This window comes from Rhinoraja longicauda, chromosome 32 (genome assembly GCF_053455715.1).
Source record: "Rhinoraja longicauda isolate Sanriku21f chromosome 32, sRhiLon1.1, whole genome shotgun sequence".
Classification (NCBI taxonomy): domain Eukaryota; kingdom Metazoa; phylum Chordata; class Chondrichthyes; order Rajiformes; family Arhynchobatidae; genus Rhinoraja; species Rhinoraja longicauda.
In genome coordinates this window covers 5,935,001-5,947,820 of record NC_135984.1, presented here as the reverse complement: position 1 = coordinate 5,947,820, position 12,820 = coordinate 5,935,001, and the positions used below count along the sequence as shown (strand labels likewise).

General features: G+C 45.7%; 2 protein-coding genes across 2 annotated transcripts in view; one reads left to right on the top strand and one right to left on the bottom strand.

Annotated features, from left to right (window-relative positions):
- The window catches only part of LOC144608633 (proprotein convertase subtilisin/kexin type 7-like), a 48,620-nt gene extending 39,148 nt beyond the window's left edge, over positions 1 to 9,472 (top strand). The window contains exons 7-9 of the mRNA XM_078426607.1: positions 3,880 to 4,018; positions 7,871 to 7,971; positions 9,467 to 9,472. Coding sequence (XP_078282733.1) covers positions 3,880 to 4,018; positions 7,871 to 7,971; positions 9,467 to 9,472 — 246 coding nt within the window. The remainder of the gene's footprint in view (positions 1 to 3,879; positions 4,019 to 7,870; positions 7,972 to 9,466) is intronic.
- Positions 9,473 to 10,530: 1,058 nt separating this feature from the next.
- LOC144608632 (glucose-6-phosphate exchanger SLC37A4-like) overlaps positions 10,531 to 12,820 on the bottom strand; it is a 14,356-nt gene continuing 12,066 nt past the window's right edge. Inside the window, exons 4-5 of the mRNA XM_078426605.1 lie at positions 12,066 to 12,265; positions 10,531 to 10,557 (exon numbers count right to left, since the gene is read on the bottom strand). Coding sequence (XP_078282731.1) covers positions 10,531 to 10,557; positions 12,066 to 12,265 — 227 coding nt within the window. The remainder of the gene's footprint in view (positions 10,558 to 12,065; positions 12,266 to 12,820) is intronic.

Here is a 12,820-nt window from a genome sequence, read left to right as displayed (position 1 = left end):
ATAAAAAGCTTTGCCTTATATTTGGAGTGCAGTATATAGAGGGGAATTGTCATACTACTGGATTATCTTTTATAAAATATATTTTTTTGTCCTGTTGAAACAATGCTTTATAACAGAAAATTCAGTTCTCTGTGCAAAATAAATAATTTTTAAGCACCCACTTTCTAACATTGTTTGCACTTGTCTTAACCTTGTGTCCTGTCTTTAGTTAGCACTGACTACTCCACTGACAAAATCTGTGCTTGATTCTCCGGGGAGGGTCTTGAACCCACAAATTGTGGGCTCAGTTGTATGTGCTATCAAAGGTGCCACAGCTGGTTTTAGGGATGCAGCTTGGAAACGGGTCGTTCGGCCTACCGATTCCATGCCGACCAGAGATCCCCGTACACGAGCACTATCCTGCACACACCAGGGGCAATTTGCTATTATACTGAAGCCAATTAACCTACAAACCTGTACGTCTTTGGAGTGTGGGAGGAAACCGGAGCACCCGGAGAAAACCCACGCAGGTCACGGGGAGACCGTACAAACTCCGTACAGACAGCGCCCATCATCAGGATTGAACCCGGGTCTCTGGCGCTGTAAGCCAGCAACTCTACAGCTGCGCCACCGTGCCACCCCCTGGCTTTGGAGGGAAATAAAGGAAACTATTTGCTTTTGAACAATCACAAGCAGGAGTTGGCCGCCAAACTCCTCAACCCTGCCCTACCATTCAATGTGATCATTGCTGATCTATGCTGGCCTCCACTCTTCCCCTGCGGCAGTACCCTCTATAAACCTCCATTCATCGATCGTTCAAATCTTTATCCATCTCCACCTTGAATATATCTAATGCTGTGGCATCCACTACCCTTGGAGGCAGAGTATTCCTGATGTTCACTGGCCTCCGGGCAGCACAGTGGCTCAGCTGGTAGACCTGCTGCTTCACAGCACCTGAGACCCCAGTTCCATGTTGAACTCTGGTGCTGTCTGTGTGTGACGTTTGCATGTTCTCCCTGTGACCACGTGGGTTTTCTCCTGGTGCTCAAGTTTCCTCCCACATCCCAATAGACATGCCAGTTTGTAGGTTAATTGGCCTTTGTAAAATTGCCCCGTAGTGTGTAGGGAATGGTTGAGAAAGTGGGGAAAACATAGAACTAGTGTATGCAGGTGATTGAAGGTCGTTCTGAACACGATGGGCCGAAGAACCGATTTCCATGCTGTCATAGTACAACATGTATTAAATTCTCCAATATTAGGTCACCTCTAACAACCCGCCAGCTTTCCCACTTTTTTTCTTTTCCACACCCCCTCTCCCTGCCCTCCCCTTCCCTGTGCTCTCCCTGAACTCCCACCTATTTTTCCCCTCCCTCTCTCCTTCCCCCTACATTCACCCTTGTGGTTTAGTGGATAGGTTAGTTTGAATAACTAACCTATGGCGGCACAGTCGGGCAGTGGTAGAGTTGCTGCCTTCCAGAGACCCGGGTTCGATCCTGACTATGGGTGCTGTCTGGGCTTTCTCCGAGTACTCCAGCTTCCTCGCATAATCCAAATATATACAGGTTTGTAGGTTAATTGGCTTTGGTATAAACTGTAAGGTCCCTTGTGTGGAGGATAGTGCCAGTGTGCAGGCCTTCTATAAAGTGCCTCGAGTGTGTAGGTGGGACAATGTACAATTAGTGTAGGGTCATCGATGGATGGTGGGCCAGAGGGCTTGTTCCCACACTGTATCTCTAAATCTCTAAACTAAACTCTCCAAAGTGCCAGCATGGACTGGATGGGCTCAATGTCCGTCTTTGGCCCTCTTTCATTCGACCATTTTCCCAAAGTGTCCATCCATCAGTGTGGGGTAATATAAATGTTGGAACATTGCAACCAGCCTGGCCTTGTCCTGATCTGATCTTCCTATTTGCCATGAAGGGTTGTTGGAAATTGGCCAGATCCTCGATTCTTCACTTTTTGTGAATTCTCCTCCCTCCCAAACCGGCCTGGTCCTAGCCTTATTTGGAGAAATGCTTCCATTGTCCCTAGTGAGAGTATTAAATAGGCAGGCTGAGTCTATGGTAGCTGCGTCTCAACCTAACTAGCCTTCAGCACATTGCTGAGCAGTTCTATCACATTGCCACTTGCGCAAATGAGCTTCACTCAGCTGGCGAAGACCTGGCTGAGGAGTTTGACGACAGAGAGATTGCTACCAATTTGGCTGGCCCAATCTACCCATACCAATTCTACAGCATCCAAGCTAATGTCTCTCTTTGCAATTGCATTAATCTCCTCTTTAACCAGCAATGCCACCCTACCTCCTCTTCCTTTCTGTCTATTTTTCCTGAATATAGAATACCGCTGCATGTTTAGCTCCCAGTTAAAAGAAAAAGGATTGGCACCTGTTTTCTACATTTGTTATCCATGGAGACAAGCATCAAGTACCACATGGATCTACTGAGTATATTATTGACCGTTTAAAGTATTCATACTTTACTAGGTAGGAGGCTGAAAATCAGGACTTCTAGGGTGGTTTTCTCTGGGTTGCTTCCAGTACCTCGTGCTAGTGAGGGTGAGAACAGGGAGATAGGGGATCTGAATGTATGGCCGAGGAGTTGGTGCAGGGAGCAGGGATTTCGATTTCTAGATCACTGGGATCTTTTCTGGGGCAGGGGTGACCTGTACAAAAGGGACGGGTTGCACCTTAATTGGAGGGGGACCAGCATTCTGGCAGGCAGGTTTGTTGGTGGGTTTAAACTAAACAGTGGGGGGGTGGAGTCAACAACGTGGAAGCGTATGCGTGCAGTTAACGGGAAAGAGAGTGTAGGAAAGGTCACGTTTAAACTAACAGGGCAGGGGATGGGAACCAATGCAAGGAGAAAGGAGGGCAGAAGCAAACGGTAGAAGGGAGAAAAGAAAAATAAACCTGAAAGCTTTGTGCCAATGCGAGGAGCATTCGTAATAAGGTGGATGAATTGAATGTGCAGTTAGTAGTTAAGGAATATGATATAGCTGGAATTACGGAGACATGGCCCCAGGGTGACCAAGGCTGGGAGCTAAACATGCAAGGGTATTCTATGTTCAGGACGAATAGACAGAAAGGAAGAGGAGGTAGGGTAGCATTGCTGGTTAAAGAGGAGATTAATGCAATAGCAAGGAGAGACATTACCTTGGATGCTGTAGAATTGGTATGGGTAGATTGGGCCAGCCAAATTGGTAGCAGTGCTGAGGAGGAGGATTTCTTGGAATGTATACAGGATGGTTTTTTAAACTAATATGTAGAAGAACCGACTAGAGGACAGTTCATCCTGGACTGGGTATTGTGTAATGAGAAAGGATCAGTTGGCGATCTTGTTGTGCAAAGCCCCTTGGGCAACAGTGACCATAACATGATGGCATTGTGCACTAGGATGGAACGTGACACAGTTAATTCAGAGACTAGGGTCCTGAACTTAAAGAAAGTAGACTTTGAAGGAATGAGACAGGAATCAGCAAAGATAGATTGGCAAATTATACTTAAAGGGTTGATGGTGGAGATGCAATGGCAAAGATTTAAAGACCGCCTGGATGAACTCCAAAAATTGTTCATCCCTGTCTGGGATGAACTCAGGCAGCATCTCTGGAGATAGAGATATAAGGAATAGCTGACATTTCGGGTCAAGACCGTTCTGCAACCTGACCTGACATATCACCTATTCCTTTTCTCCAGAGATGCTGCCTCACCCGCTGAGTTACTCCAGCATTTTGTGTCTTCGGTGTATACCAGCACCTGCGGTTCCCTCCTCCACTCCAAACCATTGACAGACTGGATTGGCAATCCCTATGAGTGTTTATGATCCTTACCGAGGGCATCACTAAGGTGCGAGCATCTTTCCATTGCCGATGATTGATTTTTAACTCTTTGTGCGCCCTGTCTAGGCTGCTTTACAGCATGGCGTTATGGCTGGCCGCCGGGGCTTTGGAAGTATCTTCGTGGTGGCAAGTGGCAATGGAGGGCAATACGAGGACAACTGCAACTATGATGGTTACGCCAACTCCATCTATACTGTCACAATTGGTAAGTTCATTTAAGCGTAAATAGCTCCTACATTAGTATTGGCTTATTATTGTCGCGTGTACCAAGATACAGTAATAAACATTGTTTGTGTGCTATCCGGTCAAATCCTACTATAAATAAGTACAATCAATTCACGCACAGGTAGATTTAAGAGTGGGACAATTGTAATGGATGATGGTAATGGATGTTTCCACTATTGGGAGAGTCTAGGACCAGAGCATACAGCCTCAAAATTAAAGGACAGACCATTAGAAAGGTGATGAGGAGGAATTTCTTTAGCCTGAGGGTGGTGAATTTGTGGAATTAATTGCCGCAGACGGATGTGGAGGCCAAGTCGTTGGGTATTTTTAAGGCGGAGATCGACAGATTCTTGATTAGGTTGTCAGAGGTTATGGGGAAAAAGACAGGAGAATGGGGTTAAGAGGGAAAGATCGATCAACCTTGATTGAATGGCAGAGTAGACTTGATGGGCTGAATGGCCTAGTTCTGTTCCTAGAATTTATGAACTTATTTTCATGAACAGAGGAAATAAAATACTTTATTTTGCCCAACTTGGCAAACCTCGCTCCAAATTTGTGCATTGCCTGACATTCCCATGACCCTGTATCAATCGGAGCTCTGACATTCCCTTGTGGTTTAAAATTCCTCCATACTCTCAATGTTCAGGTCAGTTGGTACACCAGAACATAGAACAGCACAGAAACCAGGTCTTATCCCACAGTGTCTTTGCTGAGCCTGATGCCAAGTTAAACTCATCTCCTCTGCCTACTTCTGAGGTATGGCCCTGCATATTCATGTGCCTATATCAAAGCCTCTTAAATGCCATTGTCATGTCTGCTTCCACCGCCGGCCCAGCAGCACGTTGCAGATATCTTGCATCAACTCTGTGCATGAAGAAAAACCTACTCTGCGCATTTCTTTAAATCTTTCCCCTTCTGACATTAAACTCTGCCCTCTAGATTTAGATTTAGAGATACAGCGCAGAAACAGGCCCTTCGGCCCACCGGGTCCGCGCCGCCCAGCGATCCCCGCACATTAACACTATCCTACACCCACTAGGGACAATTTTTACATTTGCCCAGCCATTTAACCTACATACCTGTACGTCTTTGGAGTGTGGGAGGAAACCGAAGATCTCGGAGAAAACCCACGCAGGTCACGGGGAGAACGTACAAACTCCGTACAGACAGCACCCGTAGTCGGGATTGAACCTGAGTCTCCGGCGCAGCATTCGCTGTAAGGCAGCAACTCTACCGCTGTGCCACCGTGACCGCCCTCTAGATGTGGGCACTTCCACTCTGGGAAAATTATTCTGACTGCCTGCCCTATCTACGCTTCTCATAATGTAATTATTCTGTCAGATTGCCCCTCAGCTTCAGATGTCCAAGATAAATCAATCCAAGTTTGCCCAACTGCTCCTTGTAGCTTTTACCATAAAATCCAGTCAGCATTCCGGTAAACCTCATCTGCACCCTTTCTAAGGCCTCCACATCCACCCTGTAATGGGATGACCAGAACTGCACACGATATGTGGCCTACCTGGTAACGTCTTGACAGAAATATAACTGGCAGTGGCACAGCGTAGAGTTGCTGCCTTGCAGCGCCAGAGATCTGCGTTCGATCCTGACTGCGGGTGCTGTCTGTACGGAGCTTGTAGATTTGCCCTGTGACTGTGTGGGCTTTCTTCGGGTGCTTCCACGCTCCAAAGACATGCAGGTTTGCAGGTTAATTGGCTTCTGTAAATTGTAAATTGTCCCAAGTGTGTGTAGAATAGTGCTAGTGTACGGGGTGATTGCTGGCCGGCGTGGACTCGGTGGGCCGAAGGGCCTGTTTCTGCGCTGTATCTCTAAAGTCTAAAGACTGAACAATTTGATTTATTGCCCATGTAATTTCCCTTGATTGGAGCATGTGGATATTATCTCCAGTGCTTGCTCAAAAGTGTGCAATTGGTTGTAAAGCATGTTGGGGCTTCTGATAGGAATGAGAAAAGTGCTAGATAAACATCGGCCTTTATTTTGAATATCACATAACAATGTAATCTCTTGCAGCTTTTCCACTTGAGAGTAGGTGACCTCCTTTTAATCCAACGCCCAGAATTTTTACTTTGGAATGTTGGCTTCTGTTGAATGTAGTACACCAAGTGACTGAAAATATAATTAACTTCTCAACTTTATCCTTGAATATCTAAGTACATATTTCAACGAGAATGGACAATAGCAATAGGAGTGGTTATATTTAACTGCTTGTACCATAAATCTCTGGTGCCCGAGAGTGGCGCAGTGGTGGAGTTGCTGCCTTACAATGCCAGAAAGACCCAGGATCGATCCTGACTACGGGGTGCTGTCTGCACGGAGTTTGTACGTTCCCCCCATCTCCCTACGTTCACCCGTAGGTTTTCCCCGGGTGCTCCGGTTTCCTCCAACACTCCAAAGATGTACAGGTTTGTAGGTTGTGTAAGAAAATAACTGCAGATGCTGGTACAAATCGAAGGTATTTATTCACAAAATGCTGGAGTAACTCAGCAGGTCAGGCAGCATCTCAGGAGAGAAGGAATGGGCGACGTTTCGGGTCGAGACCCTTCTTCAGACTGAAGAAGGGTCTCGACCCGAAACGTCACCCATTCCTTCTCTCCTGAGATGCTGCCTGACCTGCTGAGTTACGCCAGCATTTTGTGAATAAATACCCGGTTTGTAGGTTAATTGGCTTCTGTAAATTGTCCCTAATCTACAGGGCTGTCACTGGTCGGTGTGAGCTCAGTGGGCCAAAGGGCCTGTTTCCAAAGGGCTGCATCTCTAAAGTCTAAAATCTAAACTGCTCTGCAATAATCTATTGAGAATGCAATTCCACCATTGAAGAGCAAGCAATTAGTGTGAAGGAAATCTTGGTAGCTTCTCTCGCTCGTCTCCTCCTTTAGTCTGTTTGGGTTTGGTCAAGAGGAAGTTGTGGTTTCAAGCCGATTATTTGGTTTTGAAAGGGAAAGAAAACGAAGGTGTTACAAATCTGAAATAATGACGGTGTTCATTTATTCTGAACGTCTGAGTCAAGGTGATTCACAGGGTCGCGTTCAAACTAAGAATGATAGTGGAACACAAAGAGATACCTAGGGAAGGTGGACGGCGAGATTATAATCATGTATTGTCTTTCTGCTGACTGGATAGCAAGCAACAAAAAAAGGTTTTTCACGACACCTTGGTGCACGTGACAATAAACTAAAGTAACTAACTAAGATGACCAACCGCTTGGTCAAAGAGGTGGGTTTTGGGGAGCGTGTTATTGAAGGGAAGAGTGGTGTAGGAGGGATTTGCAGAGCCTTGAGTCCTGAAGGCACACCAAAGGGGTGTGTAGAAGTTCAGAGCTTGAGTGGCAGGTACAGCAGTGTACCCAGAAGATGTAGCAGTGGACGAGATTGCAAGAAACCATTACATTTTAACCTGAAGGCAACCGTAGTTATATTGCTATTCTAGTATGTTTTTTATGTGAAACTAATAAATAGTGGATTACATACTCTTAGTAACTACAGGTATATTTTGGTACAAAACGCCTCCCTTTTCCAGCGTCTTCCCCCCCCCTCTCCTCTATGATCAGTCTGAAGAAGGGTCCTGACCTGACACATCACCTCTCCATTCCCTCCACCGACACCACCTGGCCAGCAGAATTACTCCAGCACTTTTTATTTTACTCAAGGTTCCAGCGTCTGCTGTTCCTTGTATTTCCACCTGTGTTTGTTCGTTGCTCCTTGAAAGGCCAGCGGGCCCTGGTTTAATTCCTGCTGCCGAACTAGCAGAGTGAATACTTGGTTGCCCGCTATTTTCCGAGGTGCTTTCAGCTTTAATCTGTTCTGTCTCTCTCCAGGGGCCGTGGATGAAGAAGGCCACATGCCATTCTATGCAGAGGAATGTGCTTCCATGTTAGCAGTCACCTTCAGCAGTGGCGACAAGATGATGAGAAGCATCGTGAGTGTTGCACAGTTACAGTTAAAACAATCGGGGATAATCATTGTCTGGCTTTCAAGATCACTGAACCTTGTGTTTTATAATCTAATCGGAAAATGTTTTAATATTTTATATTATGTTGTATTTTTGCTCAAGGTCGGGTATCAACAATCTCTTGTGTCTCTAATACTTTATAAACTCTTCCGCCCGCTTTCCATAAAGTAAAAGGATGACGCGGGGACCTCATTGAAACTTACCAAATAATGGAATGCCTGGATAGAGTGGATGGGGAGAGGATGTTTCCACTAGTGGGGGAGTCTTGGATTAGGAGGCATAGGCTCAGAATAGAAGGACGTTCCTTCAGAAAGGAGGCGAGGAGGAATTTCCTTCGTTAGAGGGTGGTGAATCTGCGGAATTCATTGCCACGGGTGGCTGTGGAGGCCAAGTCGTTAAGTCTTTTTAAGGCGGAGATTGACAGATTCTTGAATAATAAGGGTGTCGAGGGGTTATGGGGAGAAGGCAGGAGAATGGGGTCGAGAGGGAGAGATAGATCAGCCGCGATTGAATAGTGGAGTAGATTTGATGGGCCGAATGGCCTAATTCTGCTCCTATCACTTATGAATAAGGGGTGGGCCATTTAGGAATGAGATGAGGAACGTTTTTTTCACCCAGTGAGTTGTGAATCTGTGGAATTCTCTGCCACAGAAGGCAGTGGAGGCCAATTCACTGGATGTATTAAGAGAGAGTTGGATGTAACTGTCGGGGTACTGATTCTGGATGATCAGCCCTGATCACATTGAATGGCGGTGCTGGCGCGAAGGGCCGAATGGCCTACTCCTGCACCTATTTTCTATGTTTCTATGAAGTAATACAGGAAGCAACTGTACTAATGATGGATGATTTGTGCACTTCTTCCAGTTAAACGTAAATGGTGGGAAAGTATTCTTGTAGATGCAGCTCAAAAAAGCTAATTGAGAAATAGAATATCCGTCCTTTCCAGGATGTCTCTTGGTAGCTCTTGGCAATACCAGCACCAAAACACACTGGCTTAAAGGAGATGAACTGTGTAAGTAAAAATTATATGAGAAGCCAATGAAATATGCAATGATCTGTTCAGCACCGCAGTCGAGTCTGTCGAACCTCTGTAGTGTAGTTTAGCCTAGTTTATGTTAGTTTAGAGATGCAGCGCAGAAACAGGCCCTTCGACCCACCAAGTCCACGCCAACCGGCGATCACCCTGTACACTAACACTGTCCTACTCACACAAGGTACAATTTACAATTTTATCAAGCCAATTATCCTACGAACATTTACATCTTTGGAGTGTGGGAGGGAACTGGAGTTCCCGTAGAAAACCCACACTGGTCACAGGGACAACGTACAAACTCCGTACAGACAGCACCTTGTAGTCAGGATCAGACCCGGGTCTCTGACGGTCTAAAGCAGCAACTCTACCGCCGTGCCGCCCTGTACTTGTGTCTGTATTCCCTCCAATGCGGTTTTCTCTATTCTCAAGGCCTGACGGCAGATGGAGAGCAGAGAGCAAAACGTCTCTGACCTCACCCGTAGTGAACTGGGCAATGCCCACCACTTTCTGCAGCCTCCTTCATTCCTGAGGTTTTGCATTACCAAGCCAGACCATGATGTAACCAGTCAGTGTATCACAAAATGCTGAAGTAACTCAGCGGGTCAGGCAGCATCTCTGGAGAGAAGGAATGGGTGACGTTTCGGGTCGAGACCCTTCTTCAGACCAATCGATGTACTCTCCACTGATACCTGTGGAAGGTCAAAAGGGTATTTGGCCTCATGCCAGGTTTCCTGAACCATTCGGAGGAAGGAGAGACGTTGGTGAGATTTCTTTTGATCGCATCAATGTGAAAATCAGATTTGGTGATGTATGTTCTTTTAAATATTTATTCAGTGTTACTGGGTGCAGTAATTAGCAGAGATAAAGATTGTGTGCGACCAAGCCTAAATATTATTATTAAATCTATTTCACTCCCTAAATGTCAATTCAGCTGACACATTGCGACACAAAACAGGAAATCAAACCCTTCTCCCTTTCATTCTGTGTAGAGTCATACAGCGTGGAAACAGGCCCTTCGGCCCAACTTGCCCAGGCCAAACAAGATGCCCCATCGACACAAGTCCCACCCTCCTGCATTTGGCCCATATCCTTCTAAACCCCTCCTCTCCATGCACCTGTCCAAATGTCTTATAAATGTTGTAATAGTACCTGCCTGGACGACCTTCCCTGGCAGCTCGTTCCATTTACCAGTCCATCACCCTTAGTGTGAAAACGTTGCTCCCCGGGTTCCCATTTAGCACTTTGTGTCTTTTTATATGTAAACCACCATCTGCAGTTCCAACTATCTGAGTGATACCAACTGAGCAAGAAGTGAAGCAATCACTTGGGAAAAAAATTGATGGTGGGTTACCCGACGTTTAATGGTGCGCACCAGAATTTTCCCCGTTTAATAGTAAAAGCAGTGCCATGTTCATAACCCCGAAAGCATTTACACCTCCATCTCATTCCACCAGGACTTGATAATATCCTTTAAAGTTCACGGAAAGGCCTAATTAGGTAAAGGCTTTTGAAGCGTTCATCTGAATGCGTTGGAGAGATTTACTTAACAAGGTTTCAGTGCCACTGCCTGCTTACTATCACATGAACATCCATCTCAAAGTTGGAAACTCAACCTAACTGGCAATCATTCAGAACTTTAATTAACGCTGGGTGAAATAGGATGGAAAACCAGATGCAATCTTCATTTCATATGTTTCTGAAAAGGTCAATGTCTGGATTGTTCAGGATATTTTTTATTTTACACGGTATAAATAAAAAATTCAATTGGCATGCCAGCATGAATTCCACTTTCATATGTCAACCCATTAAAAAAAAAAAAAATCTGGTTTATTAGCTGTGATTTGCATTGCAGCCTGCCTTTGAAATGTGAAAACTTAGTTTCACAACCAGATGAGAGCATATTTTGGCAGCAATGCAGTCGCTGCTGTTTCTACTCATCAACAAGAGCTGGAGTTGAGAGTGTGAATCTCTACCCCCCCACCCCCCCCCCCCCCCCCTCCCCACCCTCAAGACTGTTTGGGGCCATTTTATTTCGGCCTTTGAAACTGCAATCCCAAAACCTAGGGAGGTGGCCACATGAACCAGCACTGTCCTAGTTTGACATATTCTGTGCCAGGTTGGATACACACAGTATTTGAGTTGAACCAAGATAATGAAAAATGGAGTAGCTCAGCGGGTCAGGCAGCATCTCTGGAGAACATGAAGGGCGACGTTTCGGGTTGGGACCCTTCTTCAGTCTGAATGTTCTCACCATGTTCTTCGGAGATGCTGTCTGACCTGTCGATTTACTCCAGCACTTTGTGTCTTTTTTAGTATACCAGCATCTGAAACTCTGAAGAAGGGTCTCCTATTCCTTTTCTCCAGAGATGCCGTCTGACCTGCTGAGTTACTCCAGTTCTTTGTATCTATCTTTGATTTAAACCAGCATCTGGAGTTCCTTCCTACACATCTGAAGTTCTTTGGGGTCTCTATAATCAAAGACTTGTCTCACCCTGATCATTCCTCTCCTCCCCCCTCCCGTCGAGCAGAAGATGCAGAAGCTTGAAACCATGCACCACCAAACACGGAGCAGCATCTTCCCCTCTGTGATGGTCCTTCCATAAACTAGGGCACTATCTGATTCAGCTCCACCCCATTGCGATCATTGGACTGTCTGTGGAACTGGTGCACTATAATACTGAGAACTGCATTCTGCACCCTGTATCATCCCCTTTGCTCTATCTTTTGAACTTTGAGTTTGAGTTGATTGTATTTATGTACTGTATTATCGATTTAATTGGATCGCATGCATTTCGCTGTACCTCTGCATATGTGGCAATGATAAACCTAACCTCCACAATGGCACAGCTAGTAGAGCTGCCTCACAGCTCCAGTGATTTTAAGTCGGGTTTACTGTCATCTGCACAAGTCCAGTGAGGTAGAGGCCATTCTTTTCTTGTAGATAAGAAGGTGCCAGTATCCACCTTTAATATACATACACCTTTAATAAACATATATGTCACCGGAATACAAAATAGTGTGCTGGTACATGCAGTGTGGTTCTAGAAGCTTGAAGCTGGTGGTCACAGTCCTCAGACTCCTGTACCTTCTTTCCGATGGTAGCACTGAGATGAGAGCTGAGAGCGGTGTGGGTCTTTGGTGATTTTACTTGCCTTCTTGAGGAGCCTTTTTTACTGTGCAGGAGGGAAAACACAGACAAGGTTTCAGGTGGATGATTTTTCAACAGAACTAGTAAAATACACCGATCAACCAAAACGTTATAACCACTGACAGGTGAAGTGAAGAACAATGGTTATCTTGTTACAATGGCACCTGTCAAGGGGTGGGATATATTAGGCAGCAAGTGAACAGTCAGTTCTTGAAGTTGATGTGTTGGATGCAGAAAAATAGGCAGGAGTAAAGACCTGAGCGATTTTGACAAGGGCCAAATTGTTATGGCCAGACGACTGGGTCAGAGCATCTCTGAAACGGCACAAACTGGCGACAGGGTGTTGAGCGCCCAAGGCTCATCAATGCGCGAGGCAACGAAGGCTATCCCATCTGGTCCGAACCTACAGAAGGTCTACTGTGGCACCAGTCCCAGAAAATGTTAATGGTGGCACAGGAGGAATGTGTCACAATACACAGTGCATCGCACCCTGCTGCGTATGGGGCTGCACACGGAGGACCAACAGCATATTAGTGTTGGAAATATGAGACGCAAGGATTGCAGTTGCTTTTTATCTATAATTGTTGCATTAATTGCCATCTTGAAACGACTGTTCATAGTCAGTAGATGAGCAG